The 18303-nt window shown below is 42.2% G+C and overlaps 1 protein-coding gene across 13 annotated transcripts in view; it reads right to left on the bottom strand.

Moving 5' to 3' along the window:
- The window catches only part of Znf532 (zinc finger protein 532), a 105907-nt gene that overhangs the window by 11277 nt on the left and 76327 nt on the right, over positions 1-18303 (bottom strand). For 10 of the 13 annotated variants that reach the window (XM_070029036.1, XM_070029033.1, XM_070029035.1 and 7 more), the window contains 2 exons: positions 16121-16283; positions 10962-11243 (listed from right to left, as the gene is read on the bottom strand). The exons of 2 other annotated variants lie outside the window; for them this stretch is intronic. In XM_070029036.1, the coding sequence (XP_069885137.1) occupies positions 10962-11243; positions 16121-16283 (445 nt within the window). The remainder of the gene's footprint in view (positions 1-10961; positions 11244-16120; positions 16284-18303) is intronic. One more of the 13 variants, XM_070029038.1, reaches the window with a different exon arrangement.

Raw genomic sequence — 18303 nt, forward strand, 5'->3', positions numbered from 1 at the left:
CCTCAGCTCTATGGGGTGAGGGGGAGAGCTTTCTGACCCCTGCTGTTACCACAGTCCCTTCTTCTTCCTCTCTCCATCCCACACTGCTATCAGAGCAAACCACAAACCACAGAAAGTTCACATCCCAACAGGCGACTACCCAAAGCCAGCTGAGGCACCCCAGCCTTCAGGAGCGAGGCCCCTTCTCCAGTCTTAACCTCCCTCCACACACCTCTGGAGAGGACTGGGTGTCCAGCAGTCAGAGTTTGTCTGGCTCTGCGTGGTACCACTTCACCTCTTCTGGTTTCTCAGCACACAAGCAAATTCCTCCTGCTCATCCTTCAAACACAGCTCTGAGTCATCTGACTTGTGTGGAGCCTTGCCTGGAATGGCCCATCCCTGTGGGACCCTCAGCTCTCTGAACTCTTCTGAACTCATACTGAACTGCCACATTTCCTTCTGTTCTCCTACCTCTTTAACATCTGACTGTATTTAGTCTAGTCACAGGGTCTCAACAAACTGAAATCTAACTCAGAACAGCGCTCATTGAGCCCTTTGTTATATTACCAAGTACATGATCTAAGATGGTCAACTCTTCAAACTCGTCCAAGCTTTCAAAATGTTTTTGTTTTCTCTTTCTACCATGCTGTAAGTATTTGTAGAGCACAACTTCATCTATATGGCTCATAGGAAAAGCTATGCTTGGTAAGTGTTTACTAAATAAAAGAAAGTGATACACACAAAAGAAAAAAAAATGATTATAAGTTAAACATCTCCAGGATACAAATAAATGGCTTGTTTTCAGTTTCAAAATTGTATACTACATCTGTAATATCCAAGTATCAAGGCAAAAGAAAGAAAACAAATGAGGAAAAAGAAAAGAAGGGAAAAAGAAAGAGAAGAACAAAGACAGACTGATAATCTCGAATCAGAAAAACCAGTCAGGTCTATGCAATTATTCCAATGTTAAAAATAACAATAACCTGAAATCTGAAACGTATTTCAGGACTCAAACATTTTGGAAAAGGAAAAGTCAACTTGTAAAATAGATAGATACACTGAATGAGTTTAAAAAAGAAAATCTCTAAGCTGGGCACCAGTGGCTCACGTCTGTAATCCTAGCTACTCAGGTGGCTGAGATCTGAGGACCAGGGTTCAAAGCCAGCCCAGAGAGGGAAAGTCCATGAGACTCTTATCTCCAGTTAACCACCAGAAAACTGGAAATGGCGCTGTGGCTCAAGTGGTAGAGTGCTTGCTTTGAGCTGAAGAGCTGAGGGACAGCACCCAGGCCCAGAGTTCAAGACCCATGACCAAAAAAACACTCTAAAATATACTAGCTTTTCCAGAAAATAGAAACCTACTGATGCTATTTCTTTCATTAATTAAATAATGAGTACTAATACTGGGGATTGAACTCATGGCCTGGGCATTGTCCCTTAGCATTTTTGCTCAAGGCTATCATTCTACCACTTGAACCACAGCTCCACTTTAAGATATGATATTTTTTAAGACTCACTTAAAAATGAAATATTACATGGGTCCCAGTGACTCATACCTGTAATCCTAGCTACTCAGGAAGCTGATCTGGAAGATCATAGTTCAAACCAGTTGGGCAGAAAAGTGTATGAGACTCCACCTCTAAAATGCCAGGCTGGAGCCATGCCACTAGCTGTACAGTGCCAGCTAAGCAAGCTCAGCAAGCTCAAGGATCTGAGTTCAAACCCTTGCTTAGCAAGCACCCTTCTATTTCAGCCATGCCTCCAACCCTTTGCTCTAGTCATTTTTCAGATAAGAGTCTAGCATTTCTTTTACCCAGGCTGGATTAGACCACTTTCTCTTACTTAAGCTTTCCAACTAGCTGGAATTATAGGCTGGCCTTGAACTGAGAGCTCTACTTCCCAGCATACTTTTTTTTTTGCTGGTCCTGGGGCTTGAACTCAACCTGGGCACTATTCCTGAGTCTCATTGTGCTCAAGGCTAATGCTCTACCACTTGAGCCACCATGCCACTTCTGGCCTTTTCTGAGTAGTCATAGGTATTAAAGTTTCTCATTCAGCCGGGCTCCAGGGGCTTACTAGCTACTTAGGAGGCTGAGATCCAAGGATCATGGCTCAAGCCAGTCCAAATAGCAAAGTTGGTGAGACTCTTATCTCCAGTTAAACACACACACACACACACACACACAAACACAAAAACAAAAACAGAAGTGGCACTGTGGCTCAAGTGATACAGTACTAGCCTTGAGCAAAAAAGCTCAGGGACAGCAGCTAGGCCCTGAGTTTACGTCCCAGGACCAGCATATATACACACGTACAAAACGTTTCTCCTTCACTCCTGTTAAATCTGGGTATGGTAACTGGCAAGCTTCAACTCCTGTTATATAAACATCACCTCCAGTTACCGACGGTAAATTACAGGGAATAAACCTGCTTACCCAAGCCACTCCTGCTGTCTTAGCAAATGATCCTTAACACAGACACGAAGTAGCCTTCCCAGAAGTTTGGAATATTACAAGGACATAAATTTTGGAGTCTTACTGTGAAATGCAGTATCTAGGGCTCTGGTAAGATTTTCCAGTTCCCACTTCACTAGATCCAAGAATAGACAAAGCATATTTTGATGCACACAGCACAGGAAACCCAAGCCACCTACACATAGAAGCTTTGAGAATATAATTTAAGTACTAAAATTAATCACACCATGCAGGTTTCTACCAGCTGAAACTGAGGGGCTGGCGCCACAATCCCGGATCAGCACAATCACGACTATTTTCAGCACTGATCCCATCAAGAAACTCATGTCAGGGCAAATCTGGACTGCACAGGGAGGAAAGCTCCAACATCCCCCCACCCCACAGGAGCTGCAGCCAGGCTCCGCAGCAGGGACAGCCATGTGGGGTTGGGGCAGGAAGCCTCAGAATGAGAACCAAGGCAGGCTGGCGCCCTGTGTGGTAGGTACAGGGCACAAAGACAGCAAAACTCAAATAAGTCAGATGAACTGGCGACCTAGGGAATGGAACTCTTGCAGCCACAGGCAGTGGGAACAAAACCTAGGGCAAATTGCTGTCTGTGCTCTGGCCAGTGGTGTTATTTTTTAATAAGAAATGTTCTCAAGCAAGCAAGGTTTTGGGCATTGGCTTAAATAAGGAGACTGTAATGGGACCAGGATCCTGCAGGTCCTGTCTTAGCAACAGTAGCAGCCCAGTGCCAAGGGCACCTCCCCCTACCTTCCTCCCAAGCCTCCTAGACATAAACAGGAAAGGCTTGAGGAGGAAGCTTCCTCCTTGGTCTCCAAAATGCTTGCGGCCCTGCAGGCCGTGCACCACATGTGTCTGCATGTCTAAACATTTGACTCACTGTGTCCAAGCACCCAGCGTAACCAGTTCCAGCCTCCACTCCTTGTCAAGTCTGGACTCTCCAAGCGCCCCATCTCATAAGCAAGGACGTACTGTGTGCTTACATCTGGAGTGCTTTCACTGTCTAAAACTGCCTAGTGAACCCACATTGGTTCCACATCCTCAGATCCAACCAACATCCCAGCGAAAATATTGGGGGGGGGGTGGGAAGACCCTACATCTGTACTGAACATGGACAGACATTTTTTTCAGTCTTATTCCCTAAAAATACAGTATAACAAGAATCTGCATAGGATTTGTACCTTTTTTTAAAATAAGTAATCTAGAGATGATCCAGCATACATTGGAAGGGTGTTCACAAATCATACGCGACTTTACACTATTCTACAAAAGGCATTTGAGAGAGAGGAGACTCAAATCCAAGGGACAACTATCCTAGGTTAGAATTACAGGAGATTGGGTCTTCTGAGGACCCTCACTATTCAAGCTCTAGGCATTCCAGCTCCTAAGCCTTAAAAGACTTTTAAGATTTTAAAAGACTTTTGGGATGAAACTAGTGATCTACATCCTAGAATTCACCTCATTTACTTTACTACTTTGTTATAAACTTGATTAAATCTCCTTTGATTTGGGGTTTTTCAACTTGATAACCAATGCAGTGTACTTCTATGTATACCTTCATACAATGCAATTATACAAAGTAAACAGTATCTCCCATGACTACAAAAGGAGTTAAGAAATCCACGTCCTTTCCTTTAGAGCACAAATAAATCCATACCTACATTCTTTGTGAAGCAAACTCAAGTGAGTTCACAGGAAAATGCCTCTCAAATGGCTACACATCTGACCAGAAACCAATGATGGACTCTAGAGCAAATTCTTAAACGCTTTTAAAATGCACCTCTTCTGGCTATGAGCAATGCAAAGAATAAGAGCTGACAGCTTTGCTTAAATCAAGTTTCCAAATCATTTACAATTCTTGCAAGATTTTTCTCTATTTTTCTGTCCTTTGTGGAATAACCAGCAAATTTTACAAGGGGAAATTGGTTACTTGCCATTTCATTTTCTTTTCATTTAGAGTTCCCAATTCCGTAGCTCCTTCTGTATACTTTGCTTTATTTAGATTTAGCACAATGCAATAGACCTGCCTTGTGCTGGCAAGCTTGGCACTTTCCAGATTCTTGTTGATGATCCCAAAATAATCTGGTGTGCTAAAATAGTTTAACTGAAAATTATTATAAGCCAACATTCAGATATACAACTGTGTGTGTGTGTGTGTGTGTGTGTGTGCTGATCCTAGGGCTTGAACTCTGGTCTGGTCACTGTCCCTGAGCTTTGTTGCTCCAGGCTAATGCTCTACCACTTGATCCATAGTTTCACTTTGGGCTCTTTGGTAATAACTGGATATAAGAGTCTTACAGATTTTATTGCCCGGCTGGCTTCCAACTGCAATTTCAGATCTCAGCCTCCTGAGTAGATAGGATTACAGGTGTGAGCCACCAGCACCTGGCTAATACCTATGATTTTTAAGATAAACATTTGAAATAGAAAGTAAAGGCCAAGGTTAAAAACCTGTGATCTTTGTGTTTGTAATATAGAGAGCTGGGGATGTAGCTCAGTGGTAGAACACATGCCTAACATACTCATGTCCTAGGTTCCTTCCCCAGCACCACAAAATAAAAAAATAAAATGCATTATCTCCCCATCTGAAGTTATTCTGCAACATGGTCTTCCTGTTAGAGCAGTTTCTCCAAGTTCTGTAGCATGAGAAGCTAAGCACTCTAAATAGCTTCTCTCTCAGCTGTCAGCTGACTTAATTCCTTTGCAGCAGAACTTTTCCAGGGTAAGAAAGGGCAGAAGAGTGGGAAGGAAGGTGTGTGAGTGTGTGCATGCCTCCACAACTCAGAAGAAGCCAGAAATAGACTTCACTCCCACGATGCCCTGGCCCCAACCCCTACAGCCACACCCCTCTGAGAACTAACTATCCAACCACCTAATCTACTCAGCATGCACATACATCATGCAAAATAGCTAAGCCATACATACCACTCTTTTAAAAAATGGCATTGATTTTGTGGGAAGATATGCCCAATTGATTGATTACACCATATCAGCGTTAAACATTTGCAATCAGCTCCAGAAAAGACAATCACCAGAAGCCTCATTCATTAGGGTTAACATAGCCAGCTGCAACCACAACAGAGCTCAGCCCCATGACCAGTGCAGGCAGGGGAAACGCAGCATGGAGAGGGGTCTTTGCTAACTGGTTCCTGTGAACATTTGATGAGGTGAAATTTAAACAGGTTTTGAAACGGCAGGCTCTTGGTGTCTTCTAGAATCTCCCCCAATGCCTGTAACTCATCTACATGGGTCCTCCCGTGCACAACACAGATCTCTAAAGACATCTATGAAAATTCCCTTTGACCTCCCCCCACAACCCATTCTGAAAGGCACTGTCTCCAGCCATCCTGGCCACCCCTCTCTGAGTGTAGCTTATCAGTATGCAATCTTAAATGCCTGTGCAGTGAGAACCCGAGCATGCGCAATCAAATTTGCCAGGGCCACCTTTGCTGGGGTGCAAAGAGAAGAACACACATATTAGAATCCTTCAATGGACTGCTCACATGATTGTGTCACATCAGAATAAGAGACTGTGAAGGCCAGCTATTATTCTCCCATTATTAATACCTATACTAAGGAAGTGGAGAAACAGCCCGTTTTCAGTAGACAAAGCAAACCCTGCATGTGCAAGAAACTTGCACTGTGGGCATCAATGAGCTTCTGAGGATTTTCCCGTCACACAGTCTAATCAAACGGTTCTCAAAGGGGGGTTCCCACCCCACCAGCAGCAGCAGCATCCAACACCTGAGTCACATGAATGCAAATGATCAGACCTGCAGAATCAGAAACTCTGGGAGTCCAACAAGCTCCAGAGGAATCTGATACACAATCAAGATCTGAGAACCATGAACTAGATGATGGTGCCACATCACAAAGAGGTACTGGCTTCCCAGATAGGCAGCTATCTTATAACCCACAAAAAAGAAAGGTAATTAACACACAAAGACATATATTCACATAACAAAGCCATATCTACCTCATGCAATACCTACATATGTAAGTGAAAAGCCCTGCATTTATGTAAGATCTACTTTAAATGCCTACAGCTTCTGTCCCTACAATGTCAGGAAAAACCTGATCCAAAGTAGAAGCTTTCTGTCCAGCACAGCAATTGAGCGACGAGTCAGCTATAAAGTCCACGCCCCATCCAAGACCTTGCTACACCTGCCAAAAGTTTTGCTGAGTCCAACATGCTCTGTTGCAGTTTAAGAAAAAAAGAAAAACAAGATTTGTGACGATAATAAGATTTATCTAAAATCACATTTAAAAAAATCGTTTTTAAAAATCTAATATTGAGAGGAAATATGGAGAGAAAATAGCTACTATATGCAGTACCACAGGAGATACATACATGGTTTCATGTTATTTAGTTTTCAAGAGGGCCTTCTGTGGTGAACACTATTACTTCTGTTCTAGATAACAGAAAAAGAAGCTGGATGGTTATAATCTTACAAAGTCACACTACTGTGCTGATGATCAATTTCAAAGAAAACTCTGTCAAATTCCAAAATCCCAGGTTTCTCCCACATTACAGACAGAACTTAGCCATTTCACAAAAGGATTTAAGATTCATGTAGATGGAGCCAAGCTCTATAGTTTCGAACATGCCACTCTGTTCTACGGTCTTCCCATGAACAAGCTGAGTCACAGTTCCTTCATGTGTTGGGGGAAGAGGGGGGGAGTGGGGGGGGGGGTTGGCCGGCAGTAAATAGAAAGGCTCATCTATTACCACAGATCACACTGCAGTTTTTTACTTGTTTATGCACAAGTACAGATGACTTTTACTTTTTACTTTACTATTAAGTCACAGCATTACAGGTGCTTTTATCTATAAAAAATGAACTCAGATTCCATCTTACTCAAAGAATCTTACTTTGAGGTTCGTTGAAAGACCCCTTTGCAATCCAAAAAATAACCAGAATACCAGGAGGCGTATAACCCAACTGAAATTGTGTGTAGATACCTATCTAGGAAGAGCTAATAGCTTGGATGAGATCACCAAGTGAATTAGTGACACCAACAAGCCAAGCTGCTCAGGAAGCTGAGATCTGAGGGTTGCAGTTTGAAGTCAGTCCAGGCAAGAAAGTCCATGAGACTCCTATCTCCAATTACACACACACACACACACACACACACACACACACACACACACACACACACACACACACACACACACACACACACACACACACACACACACACACACACACACACACACACACACAAAAGTGAAGCTGCTCAAGTGATAGAGTACTAGGCCTTCATCATAAAAATCATAAAAGCTCAGGGACAGAGCCCAGCTGAGTTCACACTCCAGGACCAGTCAATAAAAATAAATAAATAAATGAGTAGAAAACTGTTTTATATCACCAAACCTACACTTCACCGTGTTGAAGGTGATGGGAACATAACACTTTCTAAGAGTGATCCAATCAGATCTGTCCTTCAGAAAATGCTCCAGGCCTGCAGCGAGAATAACAATCCAGGCAAGAACTGATGCTGTCTAGGCAAAGGCAAAAAGAGAAATGACTGGCTAGTGGTGTTTGGTGATGGTTAGGGTTTGGGAACTGGGACAGGCATAAAATCACCGAGTCAAGCAGGGCACCATGCACTAGGGTAGAATAGAGGAACACGGTAGATTAACAATGGTTAAACTCTGGAGACTAAAATTCAGGAAGAAAACACAGTTTATGACACAGATTAGGGTGCTATCAGCATAGATATGAGAAGTGACGCTCTGTGAGTGGTTCCATTTTCCAGAAAGAGAGTTACAATGTTTTTAGAATGGGACTGGGAAAGATGGGGTGATCGATGGAAGGGGATGACATTGATCCAGACGCGTTGTACTCATATCTGACTTGCTGCATTCAAACTCCTTTGTACAACTACTTAATATTAAAAAAAATTTTTTAAGGTTTTAGAAAACATTTAAGAAACCTGATGGGTTTTCTAGACAACAAGGAGAAAACCAGGAGAGTTCAACAACAAGGATACAAAGTGCTTTTTGGAAAGAACCACCAATCATGAAACACAGCAGTGGGGTTGATCCAAGCAAAGTTCAAAGCACATCCAATGAATTCAACAAACAGGTGAGCTAAACGAGCTGCGGAGGGCAGTGAGGTGTAAATCAACTCATAGGTACAACTTGGGAGTATGCCGGCAGGGAGAATGGAAAGAGAGTGCCCTGCTACACTGGGACCTGAAGAAGAGAAAATAAGTGCAATAATTCAAAGTGTGGGCTTTAAAGCAAGAGTATCTGGCAAAGTAATCAAAATAAACACAAGTGTCCTTGTAAGCAGGATGATGGAAAGTAGAAGGCTCCAGTCTGATGGCAACATTGGTTTCTGACTGGCCCTCAACACTCTTTCATTTTACTAATTTGTAATGTCAGGTCTTCTTTCCTTCCTTCTTCCACAGTCCCTCAATTCCTTCAGAAGACTGAATGAACACAATGTAAAGCTCCAATGTAATCTGGTATTCTGCACTTCAGAAAGCAGAATGTCAGAGACGGGTCTGTGGCTCAAGGGGCATATCCAGGGCTTTAGGTTCAATCCCCAGCATACATATATAGTAAATGAGTATTTAAAAAGGAAGAGAAAAAAAGAATTAGACTACTTGATAACTAAAGTTGCCTACTTTTAACATTTATGAAACCCAGTTTGGTACGAAGTAAAAAAGATTCTAGAATCAACATCCTAGTTTCTGCTGATGTACAGTTCTGAAATGCTTGTCTAAGAGAACTAATACAGTGGATTGAAAAGACAATACTTCCTAAGAACTGCCCAGTACTTACAATAAAACCCAAATCACAACAATAAGCGACATGCCACTCAAGCCACATAACATTATATAAACATACTGCAAATACACAAAATGCAATAAAAACAAATCTCTATTTAATTTGTCATCATTGTGACGGCTGTGCAAAGACAAGTTTATACCATTTAGATGTGCATGAGGTAATACGAGTCATTCAATAAATGAGATTCATCATTACGATTAACACTTCATAAAATAAACTTTTCAAAGCTCCAGTTCAATATAGATACATGAAGACATAATCATGAAACCTGCCAAATACTGTTTGAAAAAGGAGGAAGGTAGGGAGAAAATGATTAGAAGTACAGAGGACAGGGAACCTGCAAGTATATGAAAACATCATAGTAAAACCCCCTCAGATGACAAATGCATGCTAATTTAAAAGTAAGTTTTAAAGAAAGAGTCAGTATATACTCATTATAAGGCAATTCCTATGTACACTTTACACAGGTTGCTAAAAGACAAAGCAAGATTAAAGGATGAAGCACTAAGATAGTTCTCTTTAAAAATATCAAACCGCTGAATTTATTAATCTACCTCAGTATATGGCTCAAAGCGAAATAAGCTGGCATTAGGTTCTTCATGACCTATTATGTCCCTCTGATGTATAACCATCTGAAACCACCAACTTGAATAATCAAAATTTACAAATTAGGGGATAAAGAGGAACAAGAAACAATGTCAAAAAACAAGCAATTATCCAAACCCAGTAATTTGAGGATTAATCCATAGACCAAACAACTCAACAACAAATCAACAGCATATTAAAACTTAAAATGGAGGGAACACTATTGTGGGGGAAAGGGGGTCCGCGGGGAGGGCAGGAGGGAGATGATTTAAATTATAAAACCAAATAGAATATGGACTCCTGGATTCCCAACTACATAAACAAAATGCAAACACAACCTAAGATTACACCTAAACATGGTATCAGACAGTACTCAACCTCTTAAGTCGTAGCTAGGAATACAGGCATGAGCCACCGGCGCCTGGCAATGCACTTATTTCTCTCTCTCTCTCTCTCTCTCTCTCTCTCTCTCTCTCTCTCTCTCTCTCTCTCTCTCTCTCTGTGTGTGTGTGTGTGTGTGTGTGTGTGTGTGTGTGTGTGTGTGTGTGTGTGTGTTTAATAAAAAAAAGAGAGAGAAAGAATATACACATTGTGACTGAGTTTTCATGATTTCGAGTTGCAGAACTTTTGGGAGTTGAAGGATTGGGCTCCTCTTCTCACTCTACAGACTCAAGGAAGATTAGGTAAGCAAGTGGAACAAAAGCTACCAGAGGTTCTTGGTGGGTGGGCCACCAGGCCCTCCTTCTTTCCCCATCACAGGATGCCATTCAGATGCACAGACCTGCTCAGCAGTTACTTACCTAACAGTACTTATTTATACAATGTACTGAGCTGCATGAATCTTGCTCTCCATTGGCTCAGCTCTAAACACCCACGTGGTGGGCCAACTTACCCCTATGCTGATGAGCATGTGAAGGCCGCTGGGGGAAGTCACACAGCAGTAGTGGGAGGGCTTGGGGGTGTCCGATAAACTGAGGCACAGAGGCAAAGGGACAGAGGGATTTCTGAGCTGGCACTATTACTAATCACCCTCAGAGCCAAGCCAAGAACCAGGTCTTGGAAGGTGGTCAGTGCCGCCGGCACTCTTGTACTCCCTGCGTGGCTCTGTCTCTTACTGACCTTCCCGTGCTCCTTCCTCATGTGGGAGATGTACACTTCCCTCTGCGTGAACAGGCGGTCACACTCCCAACAAGTCCACCCAAGAATGGTCGACTTCTTGGATTCCACGGACTTTTTTGCAGGAGACGGTGACTTCTTTTCCAATTTCTCTTTCCCATTCATGGACTTGGTGTCCTCTTTGCTGTGGTTTGATGAATTTTGAGATGCAGGCTTAATGCTCAAAGGCAAGTGTATACCCAAGTTGGGAGGCCCTTGAATACTTTTCAATGTTCCATGCATAGACTGCATTACAAAAAGAAAAGAAATAACTATCACAAGTCACACCGTAGAAAGAAAGCACATGTAGATGGTCTTAATACTTTATAGACATTTCAACAGGATTTTTGTACAATCATTTAGGAATAGTTCCTAATTAGCAAAGAAGAAAAGCTAAGCCAAAACAAACAAACAAAAAAAGTTAAGAGATAAAAGAGAACTATCTTTGGTAATTGTCTTGTGTTTCTAGTTCCAAATGGTTCTTTAAACTTTATATACCTGTGCCCTTTAAAAATGTTCTACAGACAGATCCCCACACTCAAATCAAATTAGTCGTGGTACTCTTCCTCTCCAGGCTGCACTGAGTCCTCTCTCCAACAGACCATTTCTAGACTGTTTTCTCTTCTGATTTGCAGCAAAGTTTTAATGGGCTAGTATACCATGGCTTACCAACATGACCCAATTTCTAAGACCCTCAGCAGCAAGACTTTCTCTCTCCCTTTCAGACTCTGAACACTTGTGATTCTGCAGGATTTTGCTGATGGGTGGGGTAATTTTCATCTCCCCAGCTCCTATCTGAATGCATCCCTTCTTACTAACAACACTCAGATTTGTGAGCCCTCCATAGAAGGTACCTAATTATGTAGCTATTTATTACTATTAGCATAATAGACAAAACAGCAACCTAAAACTCACAAGACACCAAATATCAGAGGTATAAGAATCAGTGCTATTTGGTTGTAAAGATGGGTTCACTGTGGTTTTTGTCTTTTATGTACTCAGGGCATAAAGCCCACAACAATAAAAGGAAGCAGTGTGTGCCTTACTCAGTTTATCTGACAGTTTATCTTCCAATGGGGCCCGACTCTGCTGAATAGGATGCAGAATGGCAGCTGGCCTCTACATCCCTGAGCCTACAGAAGACAAGACCTGGACTCTGACCCCAAAAACCCAAGTCCCTTAAATCACAGAGCCTGGCTCCATGACCTCCCCGCCACACTCCTGCTGAAGCTCAAGCTTACAATGCCTTCTGCCTGCTCCAGCTCTCAGAGCGAAGGGCTTATCTAAACAGCACCAGGATTAGCTGGCCCGCATTCCTGGGTGGAAAAGGCTGCTGTGATGTTCTCTTTAGCAGGTCACAAGGCCTAACTAACAGATAAACATTAAACTGGCTGATCAGCATGGACAGAGTGGTCTGCCTCGGAGTCTTCCTCTTCAGAGAAAAGCTGGACAGATAGGATTTTCAGTCAGCTCAAAACTAAACACCAGTCTTATCTCTACCAGGGAAGCAGGCACAGAGCTTCTAGGTTTGGTCTTCTTTCAAAATGGAAGCTAACTTTTTACATTTTAAGCCGTTTTAAACACAAAGAGACAAAGTCTAAAACCTTCCAATAAAACGTTGTATCTAGATAAATGCATTTCAATGAAGTGACTGAAGAGGATCTTTTATAATTCTAAAGTACTATAGAAATTACAGAAAAAAAAAAAGCAAAACTTCTGCCATGACTAAAGAGGACTACAGGAGATGTGCTAAAATTAGATTTTTAAATTTTTTTATTCACTTTATTTATACAATGTAGTTTTTTAAAAAAGGCTAAAACAAAAAAAATTTTTTTAAAGTAAAAGAAGACAGTTGGGCTGGGTGGCCTGTGGCTCAGGAGGCTGAGTTCAAAGCCAGCCTGGACAGAAAAGTCCCCATGAGCCTCGTATCTCTAATTAACCACTCATACTACAAGTGGAGCCATGGCTCAAAGTGGGAGTGCTCAAGGACAGCGCTGAGGCTCTGTTCAAGCCCCACAACCAACAACAACAACAACAACAACAAAGGAAATACAATTGAGATGTGGCTTAGTGGTAGAGTTAGAGTTCTTTGTACAATGCCTGAGTTCGGAAGGAAGGAAGGAAGGAAGGGAGGGAGGGAGGGAGGGAGGGAGGGAGGGAGGGAGGGAGGGAGGGAGGGAGGGAGGGAGGGAGGCAGAATTGATTTTTTTCCTTAGCTCTTACAATAAATGACAGTTTGTAACTAAAAGGCTTACTTCAAATGTGAATGGCACACAGGACCTAAAAGTAAATAAATCTGTTTTGACAGAACAAAGAGCCACCTGTAAATGAGTGCCTGTGAGTAGCCACAGCCCCACTCCCATTCCATTTCTTCTTCAATCCTTTCTCCCAGGCATCAGGGAAACCACATAGAGCCAGAACTAGATATATCATTAAAAAGATGATAACCTAGAACTTTATTCTTGCCTACCCCAAATGCATAAATGTAGGGTAATATTTTAAGATGCACAGATCATCCTTGAAAGTCAGGCATGGTTCAACATGCCTGTAATCCCAGCAATCAGGAGGCTATAGCAGGAGGATTAAAATTCTAGACAACCCTGGATTACATGATGAGAGCTTTGTCTCTACAAAAAACAACAAAAATCCATGTTTGATCAGAGAACTTCAGTGAGTGACCATTTCCATTGTATCACAGAGGCTCTTAAAGCATTGGACGACTGAAAACATTACTGTCCTCCTTGTGGCCATAAGATTTTACCACTCCACAGCATTCAGAAGAAACCCTAACCACAAAGACCCCTCCCCACCTTCTCATCGGCTGGTGACTTCCAAATGCAGAACCTTGTGAGATTCTTCCAAGAGACTCTTCTTCCTCCCCCTTCCTTCCCTTCTGTCTCCCTTCCTCCCCTTCTTCTTCATGCCTTCCTCCTTCTTCTCTTTTTTGGCACATAAAATATGGAAACAGCTTGATCCAATGTGCCCATGTATTTATTTTAGTAATTTTATTGTCCTGTCATTCATCAGTATTTACTGTCTATCCATTTTACAGTACACACTGTAATCTCAGCACTTGAGAGGCAAAGGCAGAAGAATTCTGAGTTCTAAAAACAAACAAAAACACAAAAAACACACACACAAAAAGTGCTGGGGATCCTGGGTAGTAGAGTACTTGCCTAGAATGCTAGCAAGCATTGCACTCCATTTCCTAACACCACATACACACACATATACACATACACATATTACCATCTGGGCTCAAACATTTAAAATATCTTAAGAGGATTTACTGAACTTCCAACTAAAAATGAAGCATCTCCCTCTCCCAGTACATTTCATACTCCCTAGCAACAGCAGGCTATGCATGTTCAAGCTACATGTGTCCGGATAGGTTTAAGACAGGAAATTTCAAGAATTAACAATCCATTTGTCTAATGAACATGAAAATAAAATTATTAAGACACTTCATTTGATCCTGTGATCCCAAGTAGAACCAGGATTTGAACTCAGGGCTTCATGCTTTCTCAGCTTGCTGTCTGGCTAGCAAACTACCACTTGAATCATGTTTCCAATCTGGAGTGCCTGCGTGCGTGTGCGTGTGTGTGTGTGTGAGTGCACGTGCACCAGTTCTACAGTTTGAACTCGGGACCCGTGTGTGTGTGTGTGTGTGTGTGTGTGTGTGTGTGTATGTGTGCATGTGTACCAGTTGTACAGTTTGAACTCGGGACCCGTGTGTGTGTGTGTGTGTGTGTGTGTGTGTGTGTGTGTGCATGTGTACCAGTTGTACAGTTTGAACTCGGGACCCGTGTGTGTGTGTGTGTGTGTGTGTGTGTGTGCATGTGCACCAGTTGTACAGTTTGAACTCGGGACCTGGGCCCTGTCCCAGGCAAGCATTCTATCACTTGGATCACAGTTCTACTTTCAGCTCTTTTTAGTGACTAATTGGAGATAAAGTCTCCTAGGCTTTTCTGCCTAGGGCTGACTTCAAAACACGACCCTCAGATCTCAGCCTCTTGTGTAACTAGGATTACAGGTGTGAACCACTAACACCTGGTAGCTCTCCGGTAGGGATTTGGAAAGGAGGAGTTTGGACTTTTTTGCCCACGCTCGTTTTAAATCACATTCCTCTGGGTCTCAATCTCCTAAGTAGCTAAGATTGAAGGCGGGAGCCAAAGTGTCCAATTACTTTATTTGACTTTTAATTGAATGAGCTATCTATCAATCGATCGATTGATCGATCTATAATATACACTTTTACAAGAAAAAAAATTTACAAAGAAAGAGTGAGTTGCTGATGGCATTGGATCTCCTGTTTTTCTAGAAGTCCCTGTAACTGCTGAAAGCCAGAGAACCTTCCCTCCTAAGTACTCAAGGAACAAAACTGGTAACCTGTCAGTGTCCCAGCAAACAGGCAAAAGGCCAGAAGGGAACACTGGCCTCAGAAAGCTCAAAAGGCTGAAAACACAGCTGAGTGTCCCTCGAGAGCAGACAGAGATGGTCCAAATAAGACATTATGCTCCTCATTAACCCAACACCACACCAGGCACAGGCACCCACTCTAGCCTGAATATTTAATCCTCATTTTTACATGCAAACTTCACAGGCTAAGTAAAAAACAAACAAACAAAAGCCCTAAACTAAAAACTCAAGGGCATCAAATTGAATTGCTGATATAATATCAAGAAGCAAAATCTTCATTTTTTTAAAAAAAGAAATAGAGTAGTATTTGTATGAATTAGCATAATTACTACCGATTTCTAAATATCATATGTAGTAGAGTACTCAAAATAGTATAATATATACATATATGTGTATATAATATATACACATATATGTGTATATTATATACATATATGTGCCCAAATGCTTGATTATTCTTTGAAAAATCAGAGCATGCATTTGTTCCCTTGCATTCATCTTTGCAGAAGGCAGGTCCAGACCCTGTGTAAATAGCACCCACATCACATGAACACAGGAAGACAGGCTCCTATGTTGCTCATTGACAACAACAGCTTCCATCCCTTCTTTGGAAAGTGCAACACGCCCTGCAGATGGCTGCGGCTCAGCCTTGGCTTAAGTATCTGCAACTCACTAAGAGGAGAGGAGAGGAGATGCACACACACCTTGATATGGTCCATCATAAGTTGCTTCTGTGCATATAAAAGAGAACAGTCTGGACACTTGAAAACAGACACCTTCTGGTTTTCAATGTGCTGGTCAAAGTGGCGATACAGCAAGGTTTGCAGGGTGAACACAGTGTCGCACATGGCACACTTATAGATTACTCTAAAATAGAAGAAGTGCAGCGAGATCACGTCAGTCAGCCTCATCTCAAGTCAAAGGAGCTGCTACTTGACATCTAAGGGACTCAGGAGGCAGAAGCACGTTGAGAACACACAGACAATTAAAAGAACAACATTTTAGCTTTGGAACAAACTTTTCAAGACAGCTGGCAGCACTCAATTACAAATAAATCTTACCATTCCACAGGAAGAAGCATTAGGCTACATTTATTGAGAAGTCTAAACTAAAGACCATTTGACACCTTATAAATCGATACCTGGATCGTTTGGATGTTTCTTTGGAGCAAAAGCATCTTTTCAGGAGGGGGGGGGGGACGCGTGGTGGGGAGTAGGCAAGGGGAAGACAGGACCTTAACGGCTCAGTGGTGGTACCCTAACTTGAAAAAAGCATTTGGTTAATGAGTTAAGTAGGCCCACTAGACTCCAATGCTGGAACAAGTTACTGCTTGTTACAAGTTTTCTTTTAACACTGGCAACAATGACCTCAAGTGTGGATACCCTTGCAGCACCTGTCATCCCAGTACTCAGGAGGCAAGGCAGGAGGATGGAGAGCATCCAAGGGCTGACACTCTAGCTCAAAAACCAAAAACTAAGTGGCACTATATATTTGTCTACTGTCAGATATTTGTCTGCTGCCAGATATTTCCATAGTTGTGTTAGGATTCTTATATAATGACCTCTTTACCCTAACTCAACAATCTGCGTCTCCTGGAAAGACTTCTCTTTACCAATCTGTAGTCTCCACTGAAGTCTGGGGCAAGAGGCATGTGTGGATTCAAGCTGGCCCCCTTCACTTCCAACAGGTCACGTGTGAACACCTGCACCACACGGTGTTCAGGGACAGCCTGATCCTTAGTAAAAAGTCCTGTGGGAATATGTCTATCCTTTAAATAATGGGGGGTGGGGGGCGTGGGGGGGGGGGTTAATGTGGCATAGAGAATCTAAGAAACAGCTTAGAAAAAGGTCAAAGGAAAACTGGCTGAAGGTGAAGGTCACAGAGAAAAGAAGAAAAGCTGAGGTTTGTTTGTCTTGGTGTTTCTACAGTAGTCAGACACCTCTTTCTCAGCTCTTTTTAATACTGTGTTTCTCCCATAGCTTCAAACATCACCGTGCAATGCTCTGTTAACAACAGCTTACCCACTTCACTTTTTTAAATTATTTATTGTATTTATTTTTGTGCTGGCACCAGCACTTAAAACTCTGGGTCTCTTGAATTCTCACTTGGCTTTCTGGCTAACAGCTGGTGCTCTATCACTTCAGTTACATTTCCACTTCCAGCTTTTTGGTTGGTTAGTTGGAAATAAAGAGTCTCTCATTTGTCTGCCTCAAACCAGAATCCTCAGATCTCGGACCCCCAAGGAGGGAAGATTACAGGCATGAGCCTGGCCCATTTAACTTCCCTTTACACTGAAGATTTCTAAATGTAATTGGAGGGGCACATGTTTTCCCAATGTCTTGATATGATGGATGGAGTTACAACCAGACTCAAGTCTCAAAGGCTTGACTATCCAGCCCTGTGCTGGGACCTGTGGGATGCCATTATCAATGAGAGTAGTTGTCCAAGATTGTTCCTTTCCTCAGTGTTGGAAAAATGTGTAAGTGTATAGGGATATAAATGGTTCCAGTACCCAATAAAGTATGTATTTAAACAGTGCAAATAAAGATTTGTTAAGATGACATTATAGACATAGGCCTATGACAAGAAAGATTTCTGTGAAAACTAAAACAACAGATAGAAGATAGCTTAATGATACGATCACATTTTTTTTTCTTTTCTTTTCTTTTTTTTTGTTCGTGGGGCTTGAACTCTGGGCCTGGGCACTGAACCTCAGCTCTTCAGCTCAAGGTTAGCTCTCTACTGCTAGAGCCACAGTGCCACTTCCAATTTTCTGGTGGTTTATTGGAGATAAGAGTCTCAGACTTTCCTGCCTGGGTTGACTTTGAACCATGATCCTCAGATCTTAGCCTCCTGAGTAGCTAGGATTACAGGTGTGAGCCACCAG

Source organism: Dipodomys merriami, unplaced genomic scaffold, assembly GCF_024711535.1.
Source record: "Dipodomys merriami isolate MVZ:Mamm:240054 unplaced genomic scaffold, mDipMer1.0.p SCAF_2, whole genome shotgun sequence".
NCBI classification, from domain to species: domain Eukaryota; kingdom Metazoa; phylum Chordata; class Mammalia; order Rodentia; family Heteromyidae; genus Dipodomys; species Dipodomys merriami.